Source organism: Aaosphaeria arxii (genome assembly GCF_010015735.1).
Source record: "Aaosphaeria arxii CBS 175.79 unplaced genomic scaffold BU24scaffold_14, whole genome shotgun sequence".
NCBI classification, from domain to species: domain Eukaryota; kingdom Fungi; phylum Ascomycota; class Dothideomycetes; order Pleosporales; genus Aaosphaeria; species Aaosphaeria arxii.
In genome coordinates this window covers 355,109-379,515 of record NW_022983487.1, presented here as the reverse complement: position 1 = coordinate 379,515, position 24,407 = coordinate 355,109, and the positions used below count along the sequence as shown (strand labels likewise).

General features: G+C 50.0%; 6 protein-coding genes and 2 non-coding genes across 8 annotated transcripts; 6 read left to right on the top strand and 2 right to left on the bottom strand.

Annotated features, from left to right (window-relative positions):
• Positions 1-663: 663 nt before the first annotated feature.
• On the top strand, positions 664-2,772 carry BU24DRAFT_445137 (uncharacterized protein). The gene is made up of 3 exons (XM_033530678.1): positions 664-1,215; positions 1,267-1,425; positions 1,483-2,772. Exons 1-3 carry the CDS (start codon positions 1,102-1,104, stop codon positions 2,704-2,706), a joined length of 1,497 nt encoding a protein of 498 aa, XP_033377598.1. The 5' UTR covers positions 664-1,101; the 3' UTR covers positions 2,707-2,772.
• A 369-nt stretch (positions 2,773-3,141) lies between these two features.
• On the top strand, positions 3,142-6,302 carry BU24DRAFT_428805 (uncharacterized protein). The gene has a single exon (XM_033529568.1). The coding sequence runs from the start codon at positions 3,263-3,265 to the stop codon at positions 6,080-6,082; it is 2,820 nt and encodes a 939-aa protein (XP_033377597.1). The 5' UTR covers positions 3,142-3,262; the 3' UTR covers positions 6,083-6,302.
• A 1,186-nt stretch (positions 6,303-7,488) lies between these two features.
• Positions 7,489-9,900, top strand: BU24DRAFT_85911 (uncharacterized protein). Its single transcript, XM_033534718.1, has 2 exons — positions 7,489-8,374; positions 8,502-9,900. Exons 1-2 carry the CDS (start codon positions 7,723-7,725, stop codon positions 9,821-9,823), a joined length of 1,974 nt encoding a protein of 657 aa, XP_033377596.1. The 5' UTR covers positions 7,489-7,722; the 3' UTR covers positions 9,824-9,900.
• Positions 9,901-15,526: 5,626 nt separating this feature from the next.
• Positions 15,527-17,955, top strand: BU24DRAFT_85869 (ferric reductase). The gene is made up of 4 exons (XM_033534717.1): positions 15,527-16,530; positions 16,586-16,771; positions 16,828-17,239; positions 17,349-17,955. Exons 1-4 carry the CDS (start codon positions 15,817-15,819, stop codon positions 17,822-17,824), a joined length of 1,788 nt encoding a protein of 595 aa, XP_033377595.1. The 5' UTR covers positions 15,527-15,816; the 3' UTR covers positions 17,825-17,955.
• Positions 17,956-19,484: 1,529 nt separating this feature from the next.
• On the top strand, positions 19,485-20,125 carry BU24DRAFT_85847 (uncharacterized protein). The gene has a single exon (XM_033534716.1). It carries the CDS (start codon positions 19,659-19,661, stop codon positions 19,989-19,991), a length of 333 nt encoding a protein of 110 aa, XP_033377594.1. The 5' UTR covers positions 19,485-19,658; the 3' UTR covers positions 19,992-20,125.
• Positions 20,126-22,015: 1,890 nt separating this feature from the next.
• Positions 22,016-23,332, bottom strand: BU24DRAFT_428800 (uncharacterized protein). Its single transcript, XM_033529567.1, has 2 exons — positions 22,832-23,332; positions 22,016-22,776 (listed from the first exon to the last, which is right to left on the bottom strand). Exons 1-2 carry the CDS (start codon positions 23,060-23,062, stop codon positions 22,285-22,287), a joined length of 723 nt encoding a protein of 240 aa, XP_033377593.1. The 5' UTR covers positions 23,063-23,332; the 3' UTR covers positions 22,016-22,284.
• Positions 23,333-23,499: 167 nt separating this feature from the next.
• Positions 23,500-23,581, top strand: BU24DRAFT_t90. The gene has a single exon. It is a non-coding gene; the product is annotated as a tRNA-Arg (tRNA).
• A 333-nt stretch (positions 23,582-23,914) lies between these two features.
• On the bottom strand, positions 23,915-24,000 carry BU24DRAFT_t88. Its single transcript has one exon. It is a non-coding gene; the product is annotated as a tRNA-Pro (tRNA).
• Positions 24,001-24,407: the final 407 nt, after the last annotated feature.

Sequence of the window (24,407 nt, the reverse complement as noted above, 5' to 3'; positions counted from 1 at the left end):
TCAATTGACGCCGGTGATTGGAGCTTTATGGTACCCCGGGAGCACAACAGCTATATCCAGCCTTTCGCATAGAGCAATACGGACGCGATATGTCGAGAGGTCCATCATACAACACCAGTCCTTGCAAGTGCGGGATTGTCGAAGCAGTCGTCCAATTGTGCACGCTGGCGGCCAATTTGGCAATGAAGACCATAGGCAACGGTCATACTCCGTACTTTGGGCCTGTCATGGTGAATCTGCCATGAATCATTCAATGTTTACAAACAAGTCAACCGAATATCCGCTATTGCTGCTGCCTACTGTGTACTGTGTAGGTATCGCTCGCATCGCTCAAGAAATCCAGATATCTACTTGGACTGAAAGTGGGACTTATCTATGGGGATCCTCGCGCCCCTATGGAATCGGGTATGAACATTGTAGATCTTCCTTGACATGCGAGGAACGGCAGCAATAGCACAGTGCCCCGGCTCTTGGGTTCTAATCTGCCTGGTCTTCGGGGAGCACCTGGCATGGCGGGCCAGTATTGGCTGGTCCATGACCTTCCTTATCCAGTTATGGCCCCGACTTTGTCGGTATCTCCAAGGTGCGGGGGCGCACAGAGCCTCCGCTAGGAGCTCAGCGAATTTGCGAACACTGCCTGTAGGAAACCAAGTACTCCGTACTTCGATTTTAGCCACTATTTTCCCAGTATTCGATTTTCAATGAACCTTTCTGTAGAGACACAAAAGCGTGGTTCAGTATGGAATATTGATCAACGCAAGACCTTTCGGATTAGTCGTACTTGAGCCTACACAGTACCTGTAAGATTACAAGATTACGACAACCTCAGCTCCGCGCCAAGTTCAACGGCTCACAAACACCAAGACAAATGGCTTGTACATGCAAAGATGCAGAGATATGCCCAGAAAATGCCAAGGGGTGCAGCTTATACCTTCGATAGGAAGGTCATGATGGATGGCATCAACGACAAATGCATGGTACGAATGGCGAGTGACGGCACCTGGTCGCCACCAGCAACCATGAGTTATATAAACGGCATGCGTCTGCCTTCAATATAGCCCTGCAGCTCTACAGGCATACTCTGCAGGTTCCATCGCAAACATGAAGTTGCTCACTATTGCGGCCGCACTCTCTTCGCTGGCTTCGGCCGCTTCCTTCAGCAAGGAGGAGTATGAGTCTGGTCAGGTCATGGCATGGATGATGGAGGCGAAGGAGGTATGCTTATCACCTTACATCTTGTGCGAGCAAGTATACTGATACAGATAGTCTGCATGGGCCGAACAGAAGGCAGCGGGTAATTACAATAGCAGGAAATGGAACGGCTGGAACAAGCACAGAGGGGGCCGTGACAAGGTTGCTTGCAAGAATGGCTACGCCGTGGCTGTCAAGGGCGACCCTGACCAGACCTACAAGTGCAAGGACATCGTATGTGCTCTCATAGATCATGCGTGCCGATACTGTCAGATGTACTAACTTTCACAGGACATGTACGATTTCAAGACTCATGAGGAGCTGGGCAGCCCGGAAGGTGAAGGCTCTGGCTCGTGGGGCTGGTCGCACAAGGGCCGCGACTTTTACGCAATCGGCCAGACTGATGGCACTGCTTTCATTGAGATCACCAAGCAGGGACGGATTGTGTACCTTGGACGTCTTCCCCAGCAGTCTGTCCCAGTCATCTGGCGTGAGATCAAGACCGCTGGCAACTACCTGATTGTCGGCTCTGAGGCTGTCGATCACGGTGTCCAGATCTTCGACCTTCGCAAGCTCCTCAAGGTCAACCCTAAGAGGCCCCAAGTCTTCTCCACTACCAGGGACTTGACGGGCTTCTGGAACGAGCTCCCCATCGGGCGATCCCACAATGTGGTCGTCAACGAGGAGAAGAACTACGCCGTTGCTGTCGGCGCTCAGCCCCGTAATGACACTTGTGCTTCTGGGCTAATTTTCATCAATATTGATGACCCCTCCAAGCCTTACTCTCCCGGATGCGCTCCTCAGGACGGATATGTGCATGATGCACAGTGCATTGTCTACCGTGGCCCCCACAAAAAGTATTTCGGACGTGATATCTGCTATGGATACAATGAAGACACCCTCACTATCTACGATGTCAGCAACAAGAACGGAAAGAACGCCTCAAGGATCATCTCTCGTACGCCGTACGTTGGTGCTTCCTACACTCACCAGGGATGGGTTCTCGATCCCAACTGGCAAACACATCTTATCCTCGATGACGAGCTCGACGAGGGCGAGATTAATGCCACTCGCACTGCTCCAGACAGCCCGGCCAAGGATGGATTCCCTGTAACCTACATCTTCGACATCACCAATCTTGAGAAGCCTGTGAACACTGGATACTACAAGTCTTCCGTGCGATCAGTCGACCACAACCAGTTCGTCTACAACGGCTTGGCCTACCAGTCTAATTACCAAGCTGGTCTCCGCATCCTCGACGTCAGCAGCATTCCTGAGGACCCTACTGGTGGCAGCGTGGAGGAGATTGCTTACTTCGATACTTACCCCACTGATGACAATCTTCCTGGTGGCGGTCAGGCCCTCTGGAACGGCGGCACCTGGAGCCACTACACTTTCCCCAGTGGTTGGATCGCTATCAACACCATTGATCGTGGTGTTTTCACCGTCCGTCTCAACAAGTTCCCTGGAAAGGGATACGGGAAACGATGGGTTGACAGGAGCCTCGAGGGTTGAGCTTCAAACTTGTAAATAGTGTCAATTCTTCATAAAAATAGCACGAAAATGTATGTGTAAGCTCACGAGCAATGATAAAATTGTCGGCACCTATATAGGCGCCCAATTTTGAAGCATTCTTTTCACCATATCTTCCTGTGACCCATGTCCATATTGGTTATTCGACATGAACGTGCCGAAGCTGCTAGTTCTACAACAACCCCTTTTTTGCAAAATCTTAGACCCAAGACGTTTCTATTAGTCGAACATGATAGCCAATGCAAAACATGAGTTTCTATTGCGCCGACCGGGGTAGTTGATTCGTATCCATATCTTGACCTGTAGCCCACGTGACTACGTGAGAGATCGGAGGCCGGCCATGAAACCCCCGACCCGCCAACACCAATAATTAATGTTTTGGTGTTAGTAAACACACCCATACACCTGAAAACACATCGTACAACCGCACATTCTAGCAACTGCATACTTTTGGATATTGCCACTCTCCCACGTAGTCATACAAAACAGTTTGCCTAGCTCCCATCTTATCCCCAAAAAAATACGCGACGAACATATTATGCCCCCCCTTGGCACTACGGATGACAACAACACTAGTATACCATGGACAACAAGCCGCTGCCACCGCCTGCTCCGCCCGATTGCCTCCCGAATAATTACATTGCGTAAGGAGAATGATGCACACAAGAGAGTCTCTGCGGTTAATGAGGCACGCACTGGTTCCTCCAGCTTTTCTCTCCCAAAGCGCGATTCTCCGGTTGAGGTCGAGGCTAACCATGCCGTGCAGTCAGGAACCTCGAAAAAGCCGCGCGGCTTCGACAAGGTGAATGACCCCGATTGGGTGCCAGGTGCAAGGATTCATGCGGCAGTAGCGAAGAGGACATATGGAGGACGGCCAAAAAGGTCGGCTATTGTGAAGCCTCAAGAGAAAGAGGATAGAAAACCTGCAAAACCGGGAGAGATTGCGTTCACCCCTCTCATCCAGCGTACCGCTCGAAATTTAGAGACCCCTCGCACACACGGATCACCATCGAGGGGACGGGGAGGATCTCTCATCGCGAAAGTGGAGCAGATCAAAGCAATGAAGAGCCAGATGCGGCCAGAGATCGGAAAGTTGGTTGAGGGCTTGCTAGACGCGTATGCAAAACTTCTTCAGGCAACTCGAAACCAAGAACCAAAGAGGCGAACAGGCGTGAGATCACTCTTCGAAGTCTGTCTGCAAAAATTGCCGTCGTACATCGAGCTGGAAGAATATTTTACCAGACTTGACAAAGAGGAAGCCGAGGACGGCGAAGACGTCGATGTATGCAACGAGATATACGAGCATCTGGAGGAACAATTTGGGACGCGTTCAGGTTATGGTTGGCAACACTTTCGACAGGTAGTGCGATCTCATGGCACTTCTTTGATATGCGACGCATTCTCGGAAGGCATTCTAGGTCTTGAAGCGGCCCACGCCATCATCGACCTTTGCATGAAAGCAACAGCATGGGACGAGGCAGAGAAGTTCTTGTGGACCTTCACAGCCCTCCTAAGGCCTTTATCGCCCCCGAACAGTTTTCAAGCGGATTTGTTCAGCATTGACACATCTGTTTTCGTGTACCTTGCGAAGACATTCGTTGAACGGACTGGCCGACATGGATTGTTGTACGACTTACTCGAGCACATGATATCTCAAGAACTTCTTCCACTAGAGTGGCTTGCAACAGAGGGTATGCGCCCAGTCTGGAATTCGCTAGTACGCGTCCTGGCCGATGACGACGCCCGAACATCTGGACATGCGCTCCGATTTCTTGAGACAACCATGTGTACTGGAATGGGACTTCCAGATGAAAGCATATTTACATCCGACGAGGTCGATGTCGTGAACAAGCAGATCATACCATCCTCACGGAAGACGCTTCGGGAGGCCCTCGATACCACTTTCTCCAGCTTACTCACTGTGCTGACTAGTATAGCCCTAGTATCATACAACCAGGTGAACAGCTACGGCCATGTAACGAGAGAGCGAGCATCTTGGGTATTGGACTCGATACTCATTGGCCTTCTCAAGCGGAGTGATGTTCGTAGCGACTTAGAGTTGCTTGATGCTACAACAGAGAACATGCAAACATTCGCACAGCGGGCTATGTGGATCTGTTTTTCTTCTCTTTTGGTACACCTCAATGGCGATGCGCCTCGACCTGGCCTCCTTTCTTTGGATGTACAACTTTTGCTACGATCTATGAAATGGGTATTGTATCAATATTCTTGTCATCCTATTGATATTGCACCTATACTAGCAACATTTCCTCAACTTCTATCGTCAACGGCACGATGTACCGGAAAAGCCTGGCAGGACGATGGATTTGATCAGCTACAACGGCTGGTAGATCATCTCCTGTCGCTTCGGGAAGGTCGATTGCCGCATCCACTCTGGAATTTCAAGCGATTGGCCTTGGAGTCTTGCCTGGAGTTTGCACACACACCCGAGCATCTAGCTTATGTTCGGCAGGTAGAAGCGTCGATGAAGTCGGAAGGTCGTGTTGTACTAAACCATTCGCCACAAAAGAATGGTTCACCTACAGCACCAAGTGGGGGATTTCGATGGGAGGAGGGAATTGGAGAATGGGTTGCATGCACGCCATTTGCCAAACAAGTCATGAAACGTATTCCAAGGAGTTCGATTCGCCCGCTAGAGCTTCTTCCCACACCTGTTCCATCCGAATCATCTCAGACCACATTAGTCGATAAAGACTCTCCTCTAAAGCAAATGTCCAATGTCTCGTGGGACGAAGACATAACTTTGCACTCGGACATTGAACCACACTCGTCCCCAGTTGCTCGGTTGAATCCTTTCGCTTCGAGAAAACGACGTTCAGGGTCGCCGATGGTCGTCATTCCAGTAATGAAGCGGGCTAAACTCACTTCGGACTCGATCCACGGCCACTACTCGAGTGAGTATGTATATTATGCGGAACTTCCCAAACCATCTGTCAATCACGAGTCTTTGGGACGAGTACAACACCCAGGTCCTCGCAGATCCTCTCGGACCAAATCGCGCAGAGACGCGACGGCCAATGGCCTCGGACAAAGGAACCTGAGAGTGTCTTTAAGATCATCCATGCGCAACACCTTGGCCAAACAATATCTCGATGCCAAGCTCAGCAGTAGCGAGGTAGACTCGGAGTCAGAACACGAGGATTTGGAGAAGAAGAACAATGCGGGACCCGTGGACGAACAAGATGAACTTGGTAGGACGCTTACTGTCAAGCGATCCAATTCCAGGGCGAAGCGCGGGCGAGGTCGACCGAGAAAAATTTCAAGCACGAACTGGTTAATGGCGAGCACAGTGGTCGATGAGGTTGGAGAGAGTGACGACGAGTTGAGCTTTCACTAACGATGTTTTCTGGTTTTAACGACTTATGGCCTGTTTTGAGTTTCTTGAGGACATGCATTCTTCATTATTGGTATCATGAGCACATACCTACCTATTAGTGGTACCGTGAGCACATAGCTATTCTTGCTATCATTGGGCACATATATTCTTGTTGGATTCATTTTCCTTTCTCTTCTTTTCTTACCTTATTATCGATACCCCCTTTACTCTTATATATATGATGGTACCTAACAAAAATGGAAAACACCTCCTTGGGTAGGAGCAAAATACAACGTTCGCTGGATGATCAAAGCAATGTGATTATTGTCCGTCCGAGATAAGAATTTGAAAGCTAGGTGATGTTTACATTGCTCTGATAGGGTCATTCATATTTGAAGGAAGGATTCCATTGCCAGGCTGTAGGACATGGATCCCATTGATTGCTGCACACTGTAATTATGTGCTATATCATTTTCCGTGCGCACTCCTGATTGGCTCTGTGGCTCCATTTAAGATCCACCCAATATCAACCGCTCTGATGCCAACAATCTTGTGGTACTTTAACATCAATTAGCTTACTTTGATACCACTCCAGAAACCCAGAATCTGCATCTTCGCAGAAATCTCATCACGACTCTGTGTAAACTCCTAGATTGTGGGTACAATTTTCCTCCGAACTCAGCAAGCAATTGATTATGATCAATTTCCTTCAATCCACAAGACCATCACGATAGCATGAATAGAGAAGACCTCAGCGCAAAACTCATAGCCGGCAGGAATGGTAGTCGTAACTGCACAACTCAATAAAATAAACCCCACAACCACTAAAAACCCGGAACCACCTCCCTCTTCTATACAAACAAACCACCAAACCCCATCAACCACAACCAAAGAGAGAGAAAAGTCCCCGAAAGTCTCGACGCCTTAACGCCAACGCCAACGCCAACCAACGCCAGCACCGTCACGAGCTAAAAGCCCCCCTCCCCACCATTGGAAAGACAGACTGGTTCGGTACAACATCCGACGGCCCATCCGACGGCCTCCGGCGCGGAGCGGGGAGTTGGTTTGTTAACCTCGAATACTGCACCCTTTTCTTGTTGACTATTTTGTCTTTTGCAGATCATGGCCAGGTACCTGAGCGTTGAATACGAAGGGAAAATATGGGGAACAATTGATATTCTGTCGCCAGCCATTGATAGATATTGCAATACGTTGTGGCATCTTTATATCTTCCTCATTCCTGGCCTTCCCCCTATAATACTACTAGCCTTCGATGAAGCAGGAGATAGATGACGATCAAGATGATGATGAAGAAGAAGACCAGTACATAATGGTGGTGACTCCATGACGCAAACCAACCAAACATTATTTGGTAGCGCCACCTCCTCCGGCTACTTTCTCTCTCCCTCTTGCTTTAATTCTCTCTGTCTCTCTGCCTCTGTGCATCTGTTTCTATCTTCCCGTTCACGTGTCTAAAGTTCCCGCTCGAAACTTGGTTCTTTCTTCCTCGTGCCATGACGACTCTCTATCTTTCCACCTCATCTGATTCCATAACATCCCCATCACATTCCACATTCCACTCTCTCTGAAACGAGAGAGACGTCGGCTGGTGAATTAGATTGGCCGACCTCGATGTCACCTAGCAATCGCTCGCATTGAGCATGGAGCGTCGCCGCACAACCGCCACCGGAACCAGCACTATCACTACCACTACCACTACCACTACCACCACGACCGCTCGGCGCCAAAAGCCGCAAACGCGCTCGCACCACCGAAAAGTGCGCACCGGATGCGACCAGTGCAAGAAGAGCAGGGTCAAGTGCGATGAAGCGGAGCCGCGGTGCCAGCTGTGCGTGAGGAGAGAGCTGGAGTGCAGTAGGAACAAAGTGCCGCGAACGTGGCTGTTCGAGAGGGGACCGTCGGCGTCGACACCATCGTCATCGTCGAGGGTGAAAGATGGGGGTCGTGGGGCTGGCGTTGTTGCGACGCATGTAGGACTTGTTCATCGGGTTGTTAAGACGGAGCCTGGAGTGGAGAAGAGCTTGCAGATGATTGAGCAGGCACCACCGGTGACGATGATGAAGGCGTCATTGTTGTCAAGCAAAAGTAGTATCGTGAGCGATGAGGAGAAGGAGGTGGAAATAGGGGAGGATGAGCATTGGAACGGGCCGGTGGTGGGAAGTCATTGTTCGGATGTTTACAATATGTTGACTGTCAACTCGTTGGCACCGGAGTCATCGTATCCATCCGTGAGGTACCTGAAGAGCGTTTATAAATACGATGCCTCGCGCATTGCTAATATCTTCTCATTCAGTAAGTTACCTCAATCTCCCCAGCTCCCCTTCGAATGGAACCTTGGGCTTCAATGCTTTATATTCAAGAGGCTCCACGGCAATTGGAAATCTCCTACTGATGTGTCGGCCTTGTTCGTCATGATTAGCATTTCTTGTGTACGGACCCAATTTTGTCTGGCGCCTACACACCGATCACAAGGAACTCAACGACTTCACGCCACGCTTCGTGCACTACTGCCTCTGGGAGCCCGCACTCCTGGAGTCCATCTTCTCTGCCGCCGAAATGCAGATGTCAACGATATCAGACGACTCGGAGAACCCGACGCAGAACGCATTGCAGCACCACTGTCTCGCGCTCCGGCTCTTGCAAAACCGCGTGTCGTCCCCGGCCGCCGCGCACGACGACTCGCTGTTCTGGGCCATAATCGCCACGCTCGTCTTTAGCCAGGAGCAGGAGGACTGGGTGGGGTTCGATGCGAACTGGAAGGGACTGAAGCTTCTGGTGGATTTGAGAGGTGGAAGGGAAGTCTTGAACAGGGCGTGTTCGAGGCAAAGGAAGTTCTACGATTGGGCCGAGTCGTTGCAGAGGTCGACAACGTCTCGCGCTTCGACCGAGTCGCCGTCGAATACGTCTGAGATGGCGTCTTCGCATTTCCTACTACAAGACTGTGGTAGTACTGTGCCTCCTCGAAATCTCGACGGTCCGTATCCGCGAATGACACTAGAAGAATACATGTCGTCGCCCTTTATCCCGTCTGGTTTCCGTAAAGCAACGATTGCCAGCGAGAGCACATATCCGCCGCCCCATATCCGCTGCCTAACCCTCCACCTGGTCCTTCGCACAACGCGCTGGTACCAAGGTTACCAGCCCGGCGAATGCGACGAACTCGCCGGAGAAACCATGCACGATCTCCGTGTCCGCCTCGCCCAGGACCTACACTTCGCGATGACAACGCTCGGGCTCCGGGTCACGGAAAGGCTGGTGTGTTTGGGGTTATTTGTGCTAGTGATTTCGCTTCCGCCGTCGTATCTCGCGGAAGATTTCCCGATCACGCTGGCAGATGTCATCAGGCCTTTTGAAGATATGGGATTCGGTCCATCTCCTTCCTCGTCCTCGTCATCTCCCTCTCCCTCTTCCTTTTCATCTACCCCTGGCTCTTCTGCTGTCGGTGGTGATGATGACGAAGAGCAGAATCGGGAGATGAGGGATGGAGTGGTGAGCACACCGCTCTTCTTGTGGATTGCGCTGGTAGTGGCGTCGGTCAACGTATGTTTTGGGCTGCGGCCTCGTTCGCGGTGGTTCCTTCTAGATGCTTATATGAAGAGAAGAATGGGGGAGGAGAAGTTGCAATGGGGGGATGTGAAAGGGGAGGTAGATGGGTTTCTGTGTCCGGGTTTCTTGGTCGAACAATGGGGGAAGTGTTGGATGATTGCGCAGAAGAGGGTTGCTGGTCGGAGGAGGAGATGATGCTTTGGAGGAAATCCGTCGACGTGATTATGGGGGTCCTGTGAATCATTGGTGTGTTGATTCCTTCTCCATTTTCTGAAGATAGATGGTGGCTGTTGTGTTAAAGTCTTTCCGTATTCGGACATGATATGATTGATATGTACCATTTGGCGATCAAAATTCCATAAAGTTATTTATGATTTCCAAATTGACCTCAATGTGAACCTTTGCGGCACGGTAAGTGCTTCGCATTATGGTGTCCATGATTTTTCTAGTATAGGTCTTTCTGGAATCATTACGAATACATTTCTTCAACAGACACACCATGTTTACGCCTTGGAGACATGGATTTGAGGAAATGGTTCGTTACTGGCACCTCCTCTGATGATACAAGCATTGGGAAAGGGGACAATCGCGAAAGAAATTCCAGCGATAAGCTTACTCTTACTTTCGCCCTTCCTGTGGGCGTCATCAGAATCCAGGGTATGAACGGGTAACGTATTCGACGCAGCATGCGGGGAGCAGGGTTTCGTACAGTACACGGTAAGCAGGAGGCTTTCGAGTAAGCACACGGAATATTTCTTTGAGTAAGACTTGCGCACTCCATGTTTACTGTGTCAAATTGTCCTAAAGAGCTTGTTTCGTTGTAGAACCTATGGCATGGTCGGAGTGTTTATGTGGCTCTGCGGAGATCTTTCTATTCCGCCCTGCTCGAGGGGCTGTGGCTGATGTGTTTGCTTTAATCTTTCAATGGTTGCATACACGATACGCAGAGTGTGCGCATAGTTGGCGAAATTGTCAGATTATTGTCGGCATTGGATAAATCAAGCCTGAACTCACAATACGTGCATCACTGCATGCGAATCGTGCAACACATTCGAAAAGTTTCTAGGAGTCTAACAGTCTGGAATCCGGAGACGGCACAAAGGGACCAGAGGTCCAGAGGCCATTTGGCCCAACACGACCCGCAAAGAACATACCCTCGTGCCGATCCTCTTCGCTACCGCAAGGCGGGAGGAGCGAGCGAAGTGCGGCCAAGTGCGCCAGCCTATCCAGCGCCACAGCCGTCATGATTGGGCGGGGGACGTTCCTGAACACGATAAAGAAATTTGACGACGCTGATCGCAGTAATTTTTAGATTTGGGCCAAGACATCCAGTCTTGGAGTTGCGTTCGCACTGCCGTGTGGTAAAGGGATGGAATAGTTAAGGATGAGCGGAGTGATCGATCAGATCATTGTTCATTCCATCGGCGAGGATGTGAATCAAGACCTTGGAAGTGCGGAGGTGAACGAATATCTGGATGATGGCCAATATCGAATAAGCAATCGGACGTCCGTCCTGCTCCCTCCCAAAAAGTCCGGCCAGCCTACTTTATCGCTGGATGCACATAGCCCGCCTTCTATGCTATTTAACTGGCAAACCTTTCGCAGAATGGAGCTTCGCCCTCCCGTAGCGGGATGGAGGGATTTGGAGCGCACAGCCACTTTGTCTGCCCATCTGTCGTCGCCAGCATCTGGGAGGCAGAGGTTCTGGATTTTTAATTGTAGTACATCCCAGCGTCCAGGGAGCACTGGGCAACGAGCAGGCTTTGACGGCGAGACACGTCATTAGGATGAAACGAGCCGTCATGCTAGCCCTGTCCTACCACCTCATGCCATGGATAGAGCAGAGCATACAGGCAGGGAAGCAAGCAAGCAAGCCGCAACAGCGTTCCCATCATCCCGCGCAAGTAAAAGCATCGCAGTCTCGGCGGACGATGCACCAACCCCATCGGTAGGTATCCTCCGGAATTGCGAATTGGCCACGCCTTGCACCGCACCGCATTACGCGTGAAATTGAAGGGTGCCACTGCCAACGACGCATAGAAAGTAGTTTTCTTGACTTTCTTGACTGTTCGTCATAATCTGCGATTTGTTGAGAGTCGGGTTGTTTGAGCAGCTGCAGCTACAGATCATGCGTATGGCTTGCACTGATGCCACTGCTATTGCTAAATCCACCGGCAAGGAAATAGTTTCTTAAATTAAAAATGAGTGCTATAGGGAATCTGGGGTCAAAAGTAGAGTAATTTTTCCCAGTGGCTTCTCTAAGTACCACCTTGTCGTTTCGTGAAAAATGCAGGTCGCAAGGAGAGCAGGGGTGGCTGCAGAAGCGACACCGGGTAATGGAGCATTTCTTGACGGACTACTGGTGGGTTGTCGGTTTATATGTGGCCACAGTATGGTCCATGGCACTATGCAATAATCCACTCGTGCAGGCAGCGTTCCGATGATGATAATGATTTTCGTCTGACTCCTAAATTTTAATAGATTGAAAGTTTTGCAGATAAGGTGCATAAGGTTGTTGCCACTCTTGATGTCTTATCGTGTTGCAGCTCCTATGGCGTCATACTGGGATGAATCGCAACTGTTCTGGACTTCAAGACTGTATTCATCGCTAGAGTTTCGTCGCAACGTGCATGGCGTATGGTGTACTTGCGGAAACACAGGAGTACGCCAGCGGGAATTCAGGTGAACAAGTGATGAGATACTTTGCCATTTCAGGAGCATTCGTCCATGAAATCAGTGTTTGATGCATTCCATATCAGACAAAGTTTTCCACTTGCATGTTGTACGAGACGCGCCAGAAATTGCTCTCCGGCGCATGCATCTGCAATCGAAAACAACAGCATCCAGTACTCCCGAAGCTGGATTCGTGTCATAGTGGCTGAGACATCAGAGAGCGAGATGTCCATAAACGAAACGGAGAGCAGATCGGGTGGTGACTCCGGTGCCTTATCAAACGCATCGTTTCGATCACAGAGGCTGTGACGAAGAAATGGCTTCATGTTGGCCAGGACGGACTCAGACAACAGGTCATGCTGCTGTTGCACGCAAGTCTGCGGAGAGCGGAATGCAATCTCTGGTGCGACAGAAGACATGTCCAAACCCCAGGCGGGGACGGTTCAGAACTGACAGCGCGGCGCCGAGATGGAGACCCAGGCGGTTACACGCGAATGCCCAACGAACGGGCAACTGGGTTGGAATACTGGGATGAGTCTTGAAGTATTGATCGGGCTGTTCAGGATTAGTAGTGGAAGTAATATGGAACACGGCGTAGAACACGATGGCTAGCGATGCAGGTTGACGAATATGAACATCAGGCAGCCTTGTGCGAGTTTGATGCCAACTCGCGACCCAGACTACGCGTGTACGGAATAACTACGTAAGACTGTGTAGAGTGCAGTGCATGACGAAGACATGGTAACGAGCGTTTCGAGACCATGGTCGAGAATCCTCAGGCATTGTTTCTGTTTCGTCTTGCTTCCAACGGTTTTGCTATTACAAGTATTGAACTGAGCGAGAAAGAAAACCGGAGGATGATACAGTTGGAGTGATGGAGATTATTACGACGAGCTTAACGGATGTAGAAACAGATGAGTCCGGTTGGTGGGATGATGGATGAATGAACGGATGGATGCGCACGATGCGGACGATGCGGTTACGGTCAGTCTTCCGGAAGTGGTATCTGGCGCTGGATGATACACAGGGCAGGGGTCGGTGGTCCAATCGGGCCGGGGTAAACAAGGTTCCACAACCTACGGTAGTCACCACCATACATCCTAATATACTGTGTAGAGCGTCTTGTGTATCAGCTCCGTATCTGCGGAATCCTGTCGTTCGGAAGCGAAAAGGGAATGTGAGATGTTAGTATGGTATTACATGGAACTAAAGTCTAGGTATGTTCAAGTACCTGGTACCTACCTAGGTAGTCAAGTATGATGACGGTGGAGTAATGTTTGAGTGACTGGAGCGGAAGGAAGAATAGAAAGAGTGGGGAGTGTTTTGACTTGACTTGACTTGGCTTGACGGCGGCGACAAGTGGGTGGCCTTGAGCGGTGACAGCGGTTACAATAGCACTGTAGCAGAAGTATGATCCGGTTGTAGTTGTGATGAAAGATGATTGCGATGGGATGGTACGAGTATGATGATTGGGGGAGGAAGATGAAACTTGGTGGTTTTCTAGTGCGAGTAGTGCGTGGTAGTATCAATCTATGGGGACGTAATCAGGGGCTAGGTCGGATCGGGGCATCAACACAAACACGTACCTACCTAGGTAGTTACGAGTACAGTGCGGTATCGACATCCACAGAGTATTCCGTACAATGCACAATGTAACTAATGGTCTGAAGATCTGGACCGACTTCTAAGCCTCAAAGGCTTCAAGAACAATCCTTGTTGATGGAATGTAAGGAGTATGGAGCATGGAGCATGGAGTAGGGTATAGGTAGATAGTACCTCGTAGCCTATAGGTGCAGTACAATACACATTCTAGTTGTAGTGAATGTTTAGTGCAATGATGGTGTTTGTTTACTAGTATTGTTAGGTACTGCTCCGTACTGTATGCTATTAAGTTACCTACCTCCTAGTTGTAATGAGTGTCTTGGGTTGATCAGTGGTGCCTCTGCAGTGTCTGCGCTCTGCGCTCTGCCACTCTGCCTCCGCCCTGCCGCTTGATGGATACGATGACCCCCCTGTTCCCTGTCCCTGCCTGCGGATCCCCTGCCAATCCCCCCCAGCCCAGGCACCTTTACCGCACTTTACAGCACTCACAGCGCTGCCAATGCCAATGAGACCCCCAATGGGCGCCAATCATTCCCCCCTCTTCTCATCAATCTCATCATTCTTCCCTCCCCCCCTAATCCCAATTCTGCTAATAACATCAACGATTATCAACGAGAGAGACTATCATCAATTCTAAATTAATTAAACAAACCCTTTCCTCCCTTCTCCTTACTCGTCCGTCTGCTCTACTCTTGCCTATTCTCCACACTTCACAACGCCTATTCCTACCTTTCGTCTCTCTTTTTTATCTGGCTTCCGTGGGAGTAACCAAGTGAGCAGTGCGACCGACTTACTGATCCTGTCTGGCGCAACTACCTCCCTACTCACTGCGAACTACTACGCGTAACGAACTGCTCCGTAATTACTGTCTGTACTGTGTACCAAGTACATTACATGAGTACAGCAGTTACATACATACACTTGCGCAATTTCAATCTCCCCCATCTCCCAATCTCCCGTCCCTCTCTCATCATCGACCAGGGCCGCACCTTCCTCTCTGTTCCTCTCTTCCTCCCCACTTGCCCTACGCCCACCACCCTCCCCCTCCCCTTCCCTCCTCTTACTAACAATCCCTACTCCTACTCCTACTCCTACTCCTCCTCTTCCTACTTCTTCCTCCCATCTCTCTCCACCTTCCACCTTTCACTCTTTTAAAACCACCTACTCTCCCTCGCCCAAGTCACTCTTTTACTGGTTTCGTCGTCTCGATCATCTTCACTTCTCTTCTCGCCTCTTCTTCGCCTCTTCTTCGCCTCTTCTCTTTTCTTCCGCCGCAACCTGCAATCTGCAATCTACAATCTACCCCCGCGTGCTGGGTTACGCTCCCTTTTAAACCAAAACTACACACCGGCTGTTTATACCTGTCCCTGGACCATCGCCAATCACAAGACCTTCAGAGACAGCCTTTTTGGTCAACCATCCGCACACCACCCCAGATCACCCGCACACGCTCCCTTGCATTGCCTCCAGATTAACTCGACCGATTCTGGCCATCGTCAATCTCGCCAATATCCTGTCTCCGAAGGCCTCATCGATCGCCTGTCACTCCCTGTCTCCAATATCTGCACCTTCGTTGACTAGGGCGCTGGTCACAACCGCCACTTATCCGCCCATTGGGAAGACACCGCATCTATCCCGTACTCACCTTTCACACCCACCCCAGATCTGTCTTTTGCTGGCCAAGGCAGAATATACACTCGCTACATAGTTGCCAAACCCCACACTGCCCGTCGCTGTACTCAAGCGTCATCGCCCGCTCCGCAACCCTTGATCCTTAAAGAGGATCATCTCTCGGCCATCGTCCCTAACTTCGAGACTCGAGATTCGACTGCAGGCCACCCATCTAGTTCCTTCTTGGTACGCTTGCTTACTTACCCTCACGCCCTCCCCCCTTTGACTTGCCCATCGCCGACATGGCTTTCGGTCAAGATGCTGCCAATTCCCTGTGGAAGAGAGCAGGAGGAGGAGGCCACGACAAGGGCCCAACGGACGCTGACTTCAGGAACGTTGATGTCCAACATTATCTTGGTTACCTGTGGGTCGCCTTCGTTGCCGTCTTCTTCGTCTACCAGGTCATCTTCCATCTCGTACGATACATCAGGACGATAGCATGCCTCAGCAACGAGAATCAACGATACTTCGCTGTTCCCCACCACGGATATGCCTGGTTCAAGAAGACTTTCCTGGACGCTCCTCTTTTCCGCACTCGGCATCATCGTGAGTTCAAAATGTCGACCGCTATCAACGTGGGAACGCTTCCCAGCCGCCTGCAAACCTTCCTTCTCGTTGGCTACTTTGCTACCAACGTGGGCTTCTGCTTCTGGAGAATCGACTACAGCATGACCTTCTCCCAGGTCGCCTCTGAGCTCATCAGCCGTTCCGGTATCATGGCCGTCATCAACATGATTCCCCTTTTCCTCCTCGCAGGACGCAACAACCCATTCATCAGGCTGACCGGCATCTCCTTTGACACCATGAACCTGATTCACCGTTGGTTTGGACGAATCGTGGTCCTCGAGGCCCTCGCCCATACCATTGCCTGGATGACCAACAAAGTCCACACCAAGGGATGGGCTGCTGTTCAGGGATCTTTCACAGGCAGCGAATTCATCATCAGTGGTCTAGTCGTACGTTTAGGACCCGGTAGATTATTGATTGAGCAACAATACTGACATGCTATAGGCTACCAGTGCTTTCACGTTCCTGCTCTTCCAGTCCCCATCTGTAGTCCGCCATGCTTTCTACGAGACCTTCCTGCACTTCCATATTCTGGGTGCAATGTTCTCCATCGGTGGTCTCATGGTCCATCTTAAGGGTCGCGAGCAGATTCTCATGGTCTGGGGTGTTGTCGCAGTTTGGGCTTTTGAGGTATGTTCTTTGGTGTCTTCCACTAGGACCGTGAATGCATATTAACGATACTGCAGCGCGCCTTCCGCTTCTTCCGTCTTGTCATTCGCAATGTCGGAAACGGTGGCACAAAGGCCGAAGTGGAGGTTCTCCCAGGTGATGCCCTTCGCGTCAACATCCGCATGGCACGCCCCTGGAACTTCCGACCCGGACAGCACGCTTACCTCTACATGCCATCCATCGGTCTCTGGACCAGCCATCCCTTCTCTCTCGCTTGGAGCGAGGAGGAGCAGGACCTCAACATTACCTCCATGTCAGCTGACGAGAAGGGTCTCCCTATGAACCGCCAAGACATCCTCGAGAAGCACAAGACCAGCATGTCTTTTATTATTCGACGCAGAACCGGTTTCACCGAGAAGCTATACAAGAAGGCTGATCTTTCTGCGGCCGGCAGATTCACAACCACCGCATACATGGAGGGCCCGTATGGTAAGTGCCGATGCCTGTTTCCCCAGATTTCCTCTTTTGGTTGTGCAATCTACTCGCGTATATTTAATATGTGTTCATATCGGCCTCCCATGCTAACGTCATATCGCAGGTGGTGAGGACCTCACATCCTACGGTACTGTCATGCTCTGGGCTGCAGGTATTGGTATCACGCATCAGGTCCCTCACGTGCGTGACATTGTTGCCGCTTATGCCAATGGTACCACCGCGACACGCCGTCTCACTCTCGTGTGGATTATCCAGTCTCCAGAGCATCTTGAGTGGATCCGCACATGGATGACCCAAATCCTCTCCATGCCCCGCCGCCGTGAGATTCTCAAGATTCTCCTTTTCGTTACACGACCAAGGAGCACCAAGGAGATCCATTCGCCCTCTTCCAGCGTGCAGATGTTCCCCGGAAAGCCCAACGTGCAAGCCTTGATCGATCAAGAAATGCAAGAGGGTATCGGAGCTGCATGTGTCTCGGTCTGCGGAACCGGTGGCCTTGCCGACGACTTGAGGCGCGCCGTCCGCAACCGCGAGCGCGAGTGGAATGTAGACTTCCGTGAGGAGTCCTTCTCCTGGTAAACGCCAACTGGTCTTGCGCTTCTCTCCTGGATTCTCTATACCCGCATATGTCATGACAATAACTACGACAAATCATCTTCGGTGGCTTTTGCGCATACTACTGCCATTTTTTGGGTTCCTACATATATACGAGCGACTCGCACATGAGTATCGGTCTACGATACGTCTGTGCGCTCATGTTGCTCTGCTGGGGTTTAATGTGACGCAGCATATTTCTTTTCCGGTTCGATTCGTTGTATAAACTTCCTACCTTCCTTTAGATCAATTGCTTTCGGGCATTCTGGTCACCTTATTTTGTTGTTTTTTAGTACATTGGCTAGTGGTGGAACGCCGAACGGTTGCACCGAGGGCGGAGGATATGGAAGAGAAAAAAAGAGGCGGCTGACTGATTGGGTCGCGTGCCTTAGATAGAGATTCACTCTCTGCAACAATGGAATCATCATCCATCATCACATCAGTTTTGTTTCTTGTGGCATCGATCTCTCCGCCTATTACTCGTAGGAGTCGCTGGAAGTGCGACTCGGTGCCAGACTCGACTGCAAGTGGACCATTAGATGTGGGGTTCAGCTGTGTCTGAATATGAAACCGGCCGTTGCTCCACATCGATCAACGCGCACGACAGGCCCTACACAACCGCTCATAGGGCAGACGTGGTTCTTCTTCTGACAGCCACTCAAGCGGTTACGACATCACCTGCGATGGACGATCTTTCGACAGCAATCGCTCATTGTGTCATCACCGTTAAATCTCGCGTTTTGCAATGCGCGCCTCCGTCGAAAATGACCTCGTGAAGCCACCAGACTATCATGAAATTTGGCCGGCGAACCAGCTCGTCCAATAGGTCGACCTAATTACCGAGCGCGTCGCGCCGCGAGGTCAACACATCGTTTGGTTTGGGAGGGCGCTTTTCAACGTTCTGCTAAAGGAGATTAGGCCGGGGGGAAACAGGCCTGTTTCAGGTTCCGTTGTGGGCTGGCTGGCTGGCGGGTCCCCGCACATACCGCCTGGCCACAGGCCCACAGACCGCTGTGCCGTCGTCACACATGTTGAACGTTCAGTTGAGTCTGGGTTTTCTTTTCTTTCGGAGAGAAGGATTGCCATAGTAGGACGAATGATCATTTCCTTTCACTTTTGCGAGTACTTCGGACCGAGTATCGATAGCATCCTGATTCCTGAGTACACAGAGTATTACTACTCCGTACCTCTTTTTCTTCTTCCGGTAGTACTCGGTAGTGCAAGAGGATATTTACATCATGACAGTATTTTTAACTAAACTTTTATGTTATAGAGCTGTCGGTATCTAAGTATCTTTTCACATTTCTCTTGATTTGTTTATTTGTTTATCTGTACTCCATAGTCGGTACCAGTGGTATACTTTAGGTAGCTAGACATCATTTATCACAATAGTTCTAGTTGTATAATAATTTACGAAAATCATAACAAATGCATGAAAAGCACACGGCATTATCAACCGACTTTGACCCATACTGCTTCTTCCATTCATCGTATTTCTACACCACTGGGAGTAATTGGGGTGCGGGGAAATGCATGTAACCCAAAAAAGTTCATGGCAACATCATCCCGATCCGACATCTTTTCCATATGGTAATGGGTGTTCCAATCAACATCGAAGGAAAAGATATGCATTCATAAACAAACTATTGTATTCATAATTTCATATATATATTCTGTACGTATGGAAAATTTCATTTTGCAAGGAAGTCCTGATTTCATGTCGTATTCTTGGGATAGGCAGGTTCAGGAAGTGTGCAACAGCAAGAGGAGGAGACCGAAAGCTTCATTTGCTTAATTCTCCTTCTTCGCTACGGCTTGGATGTTATGGTATGCATGCATATCCTGTACCTTGACGGACTGTTTGCTTTTCTGCCTTTTTTTTTGGAATTGCAACACAGGTGGTGGCTATTTGGCTGGGGGAAGAATTCCCAGGGAGACGCAGTGGCTCACTTGCTGGTTGTTTGTTTACTTCAACGCATTTTTCCCGCCCGGCACTTCTTTTCTTTTGCTCTCTTCCCTTTTGTTTTTTTACCCTTTTCCCCTTGCGGTTGAGCGTACTGGAACCTTGAGGGTGTCTGGATGTCGTGCATGGGATGAATGGATACAGGGACGGGGTGTGTGTATTTTACCGTACCGGCAGGCGAGAACCTAAGCTTTCTGTCTGATTCACGAGCTTTTTTTTTGCATCCGTACGTACATACCTACGTACACATGTGCGCGTGCACGTTACCTTTGAAAATATGTTCGATCGTGTGCACATACACAGTACGATGACGGACCGACTTCGCGAGACTTTTGTCCTGTTGTTTATTTTTGGTCGGTCCGTGTCGGTCGGTCGGTCGGTGGGCGGGTCGTGAGTATGTATGGACTTGGCATCTCGTCTGTGTGCAAGAACACATGATTCTAGGGAGAACGTCTGTGTCAACTCCGTAGGTATTTAGGTGGCCGTCGCGGTGTTTGCGAGAGAGGAGAGAGCAGATGGGGTCTAGACCTCGAGCAAATCGTCCTGACCAGATGCAAAGCAAGATGGGCGAGATTTTCTGGTAGCGATGAGCGTTGTGGTGGTGTGGGTGGTTCACCGTTTGGCTTCGGAGGCAAGCCCGTTGAAGAGGATGGTTGGACTATCTGGTTGCCTTCGCGTATGTGATCCTTGAACAGTAGTGCTATTATGCGTAGGGCTTGTTCGATATCTCCTCGCAGGACGGTGTTATGCATGCGGTTATCAGACTTTGGAGCGTGGGAGGGGGGTGTGAAGATGCCACCGGCACGAACATCCAGTGTCTTCGACTGCCACTTGCGGAGAGGTAGTTTCGTCGGTCCGGTACTTGTTCGAATGGCGTAGTTACAAGGAAAAGAAAAACAAGGACGTATGTCCTGTCCTGGAAAGCTTCTAGTGGTGCACGCATGCTGTAGCCGTCCAGTCGGCCAGCGTGGCAGAGCCAAAGCAAAAAGAATGGGAGAAAACCTGAAAGATTAGATTGACCTCGCTCACGAGGGCACCGTCTGTGCAGAGCCTCCACAGCTTCGGAGAATTTGTCGAGAATTTGTCAACAGCCCTTCAGTGAATAATGTAGTTATTAGATCGTGGTAACGCCTGCACGCACATGCATGTACATGTACATAAATTAACGTGCGGACGGGGGAAAAGGAATGGTAGTACAAAAGTGACCAACGAGGAGTGGGAAAAGACAAGGTCCGTAAGTTGTATCCATGTCGGAGATGGTTGCAGCGTGCAGCAGCAGCTTGCAGAGTGCAGGAGTACAGGGACATGGATATAAATGACGGGGTGGGTGGTCGAACTGGCGGCCGGTGACGGTTTATCCAGTTTTGCCGCGAGATTGATATCTGGGTGTGGATGGAAGAATCCCCCAAAAGGAAAAGAAAGAAGAAAGGGCTAGAACCGCTTCTTCGTTCTTTTCGTCCTCAACCCCCCGTCTTTCGTGGCGTACCAGATCTAAACCAAGTCTAGAAGGAAGGGGAGGGGGGAGGCAGAGAGGACATAAGGCGTGTAGCGCGCATCCGAGATACATGATGAATACCTGGTATGGCTGAGAGGTATCTGACGTTGAACGGTAACGAGACCGGAAGGCGTTTGTGGGGTTCAATCTCAGTAGATGAGGATTGTGGGGAAAAATAAAGTACTTGGGGGCGCACGTGTGCTTCCTTTGATTTTATTTTTTCCGATTCCGAACTCCAAGCGAGGTGTAGGTTATATTGGACGATTTAATATAGCAGACATCCCCACGTCCTCCTTTGTGTGACATTGTGACCGAGAAATGGTTGGTCCGGAAAGGGTAATCGACGACGTAGAAAGGTGGGTACGTGGTTGGATGGGTGTGATCGATCTCATCTCTCTTCTTGCTGTGACACTATCTAATCTTGCGCTTCACGGGTGTTGGGGACGCCAAAGGGAAGGACACCCGATCTGCTGATAAGGATCGTAAGTGCTCGAGGCTTAGCTTTCCGAATGAAGACGAAGCCTAACGGTCTTCATCACGATGGTCCTGATATGTGGCTGGCGTGCGATATTGTTTCAATATTGCGAGCATTGGACGATCGCAGTAGGTGGACATTGGCGATGATCCTCACTTTGTCGTCGGTGCCCAAGGATGCCCTTCGGAAAGCCCAAATATCAGATCCGTGATAGACCGTTGGTCCTTTGAATGACGATAAGCTGGACGCACTGCCTGTAAGATTAGTGGAGAAAGCAATGGCTGGATGGCTACCTGCATTAGTTGTTACCTGTCACAATCGGATGATACGACAAAGAACGATGCTCAAACCGAAGAAAAGAAGTAAATGCTTGTCTATTATGACTTGACACTTCTTGTGGCCCCTCCTGTTCAATAGGCCATCCCGAAGCTCACGACACCTGTCTATGTTGTTCCAAATCGTAGTCCTTGGGTAGCCCCTGCTGCGGAATCACCCTTCTCTTTCACGGTCCTTTACGCAATCTGTTCAGGGCTCTCAGTGTCGATGTACTCCTCCTGCGTAAACCTTTCTTGAATCCCTCGCCAGCCCTTCCTCACCACATCGGACATGACGTTGTCTTTCCCTAGTCTCCCAATCGCTTCTTCAATCGGCAGCAAATAACTTATGTAGGTCGCCTCCTCTTCATCGACACCGGTCCCCTTATGATGAATCGGCTCATAACCCTCTGGTTCCATCTGCAGTCGGTCCTTCAACTTCAGATCTGTAGGATATGGTGGTGGTCGCTTGTACGCTTCTCCAGGTTTCATTTCGCATTCGGCCTCGAGCGATGGAGGGAGCGTCTCAGCGATGTACCAGTATATGACGTATTGAAGTGAGGTATATCCCATCGGCATCATGTACATGCACACAGGCTCTGCCGTCATCGAAGGTGCAGATATGCGAGGATGGGCTTCGGGCTGTCGATGTTTTATCGGTAGAGGTAAAAGGCGGTTGCGATAACCCGACTGACGACTATGTTAACATGTATGCTCGTTGTGCAAACCGAAAAGGGCTACCTACTTCTTCATATCCTTCCCTTTCCGCACCAGGCCCGCTCTCTTCTCCTGCATCTCTGCGGCCCTTGGGTAGGAAGTAATACGTCCTCCCTTTGCGATCTTCAGCGCTACAGATAACCACTCGTTGGCTTGCTATGTGGAAAATGGCGACGCCGCCGCCTATGACGAACTCTTCACTCGACCATTGTGCGAGAATCGGAGGGAATGGCCCCTTTCTTTGACCTGAGGAGGGCATCTTTATATAAGCTGGTAGGTAGGGGAAATTTTCGGATTCCGAAGGCTTGTTGGTATGTTTAGCTTAGCACCGCGGTATGTCTCAGGGGCGTAAAAGAGTTAGTTAAGTAATAGAGGTGTTCCAGTAAGCCTGAATTCTATGTGAATAGGATCCGTCGTGAAGCCTTTGTATATTCATGGTGTTGCTACGTGTTGTTGCCTGGGAAGGGCGCAGCGACAGACGTGTTTTGGTCTGGGTAGTTTGTCCCGATCAGCGGATGACTGGTGAACCCCACCACAGTGAACTAACCAACAGAGGGGGCTAACAAGGATCGACTTGGAACACGGACAGCATGCCATGCGCACAACGGCGGACCAAGAAATAACTCTCAGAAAGAATATTCAATAGGTATATAAACGTATCTATTCAAAAAATGTTCATCAAACAACAGCAGCTCCGGCCGTGTGGCCCAATGGCAAGGCGCTTGACTACGATTAAAGTGGTATCAAGAGATTCCAGGTTCGACCCCTGGCACGGTCATCTTTTTTTGCTTTTTGTCGTCACCGAGTTCCCTTTGTTGCTTTCCTTCCTTATAAATGCGCTGCGACATCTCTCTACCATCTGTCTGGCTAGCAAATCTCTCATGTCAATTTTTTTTTTCCGATACTCTCTTCATCTGGTCACTTCTTCTCGATTTTTTTTAATCCTTTCTCTTCGTCTATGACGTGAGCAAAAAAAAACTAAGGAGCCCACTTCCGTCAGCTCCAATGCTTCTTCTACCCATTCATTCCCTCGCTTACCCAATCAATCAAAGACTACAATCAACAGAAGCAGAAAAAAAAGTCTTCAACTTCAAGTTGAAGAACAAAAAAGGGGTCTTACCGCGATTCGAACGCGGGGCCTCTCGCAAGCATGCTTAGATACCCTAAGCGAGAATCATACCACTAGACCATAAGACCGTGGTTCCTATTTGATGAAGACGAAGCTGAACAAAAGGGTAATTATACCCGGTGAAACGTTTGGGAGAAGTGTCTTTCCTCCACCAGTTGATGTTGTAGAGTTGTCGAATTCGACATGTCGTGACTCTGTCGGTCGTGGCGGTGAGCGTCTTCGGACCCCCTTTTTTTCCCTTAGCACCGTTGAGATAGTTCGCGTTGAATACGGGATGGACTACATTCCGCGCCTTGCGTCGCGTGACTCATGATTGACCACGGACGATTAAGCCGCGTCTGCTAATATTTCATTCAGTTGGATTGCTTTATCTCGGTGATAGAAAAACATTTGCATTGGCATGGCGGGCTTTGTATGTCCATACTATGGTTCTGGTGTGATGCATCACTGGACTGACCTTCCATACTGCCGCAGT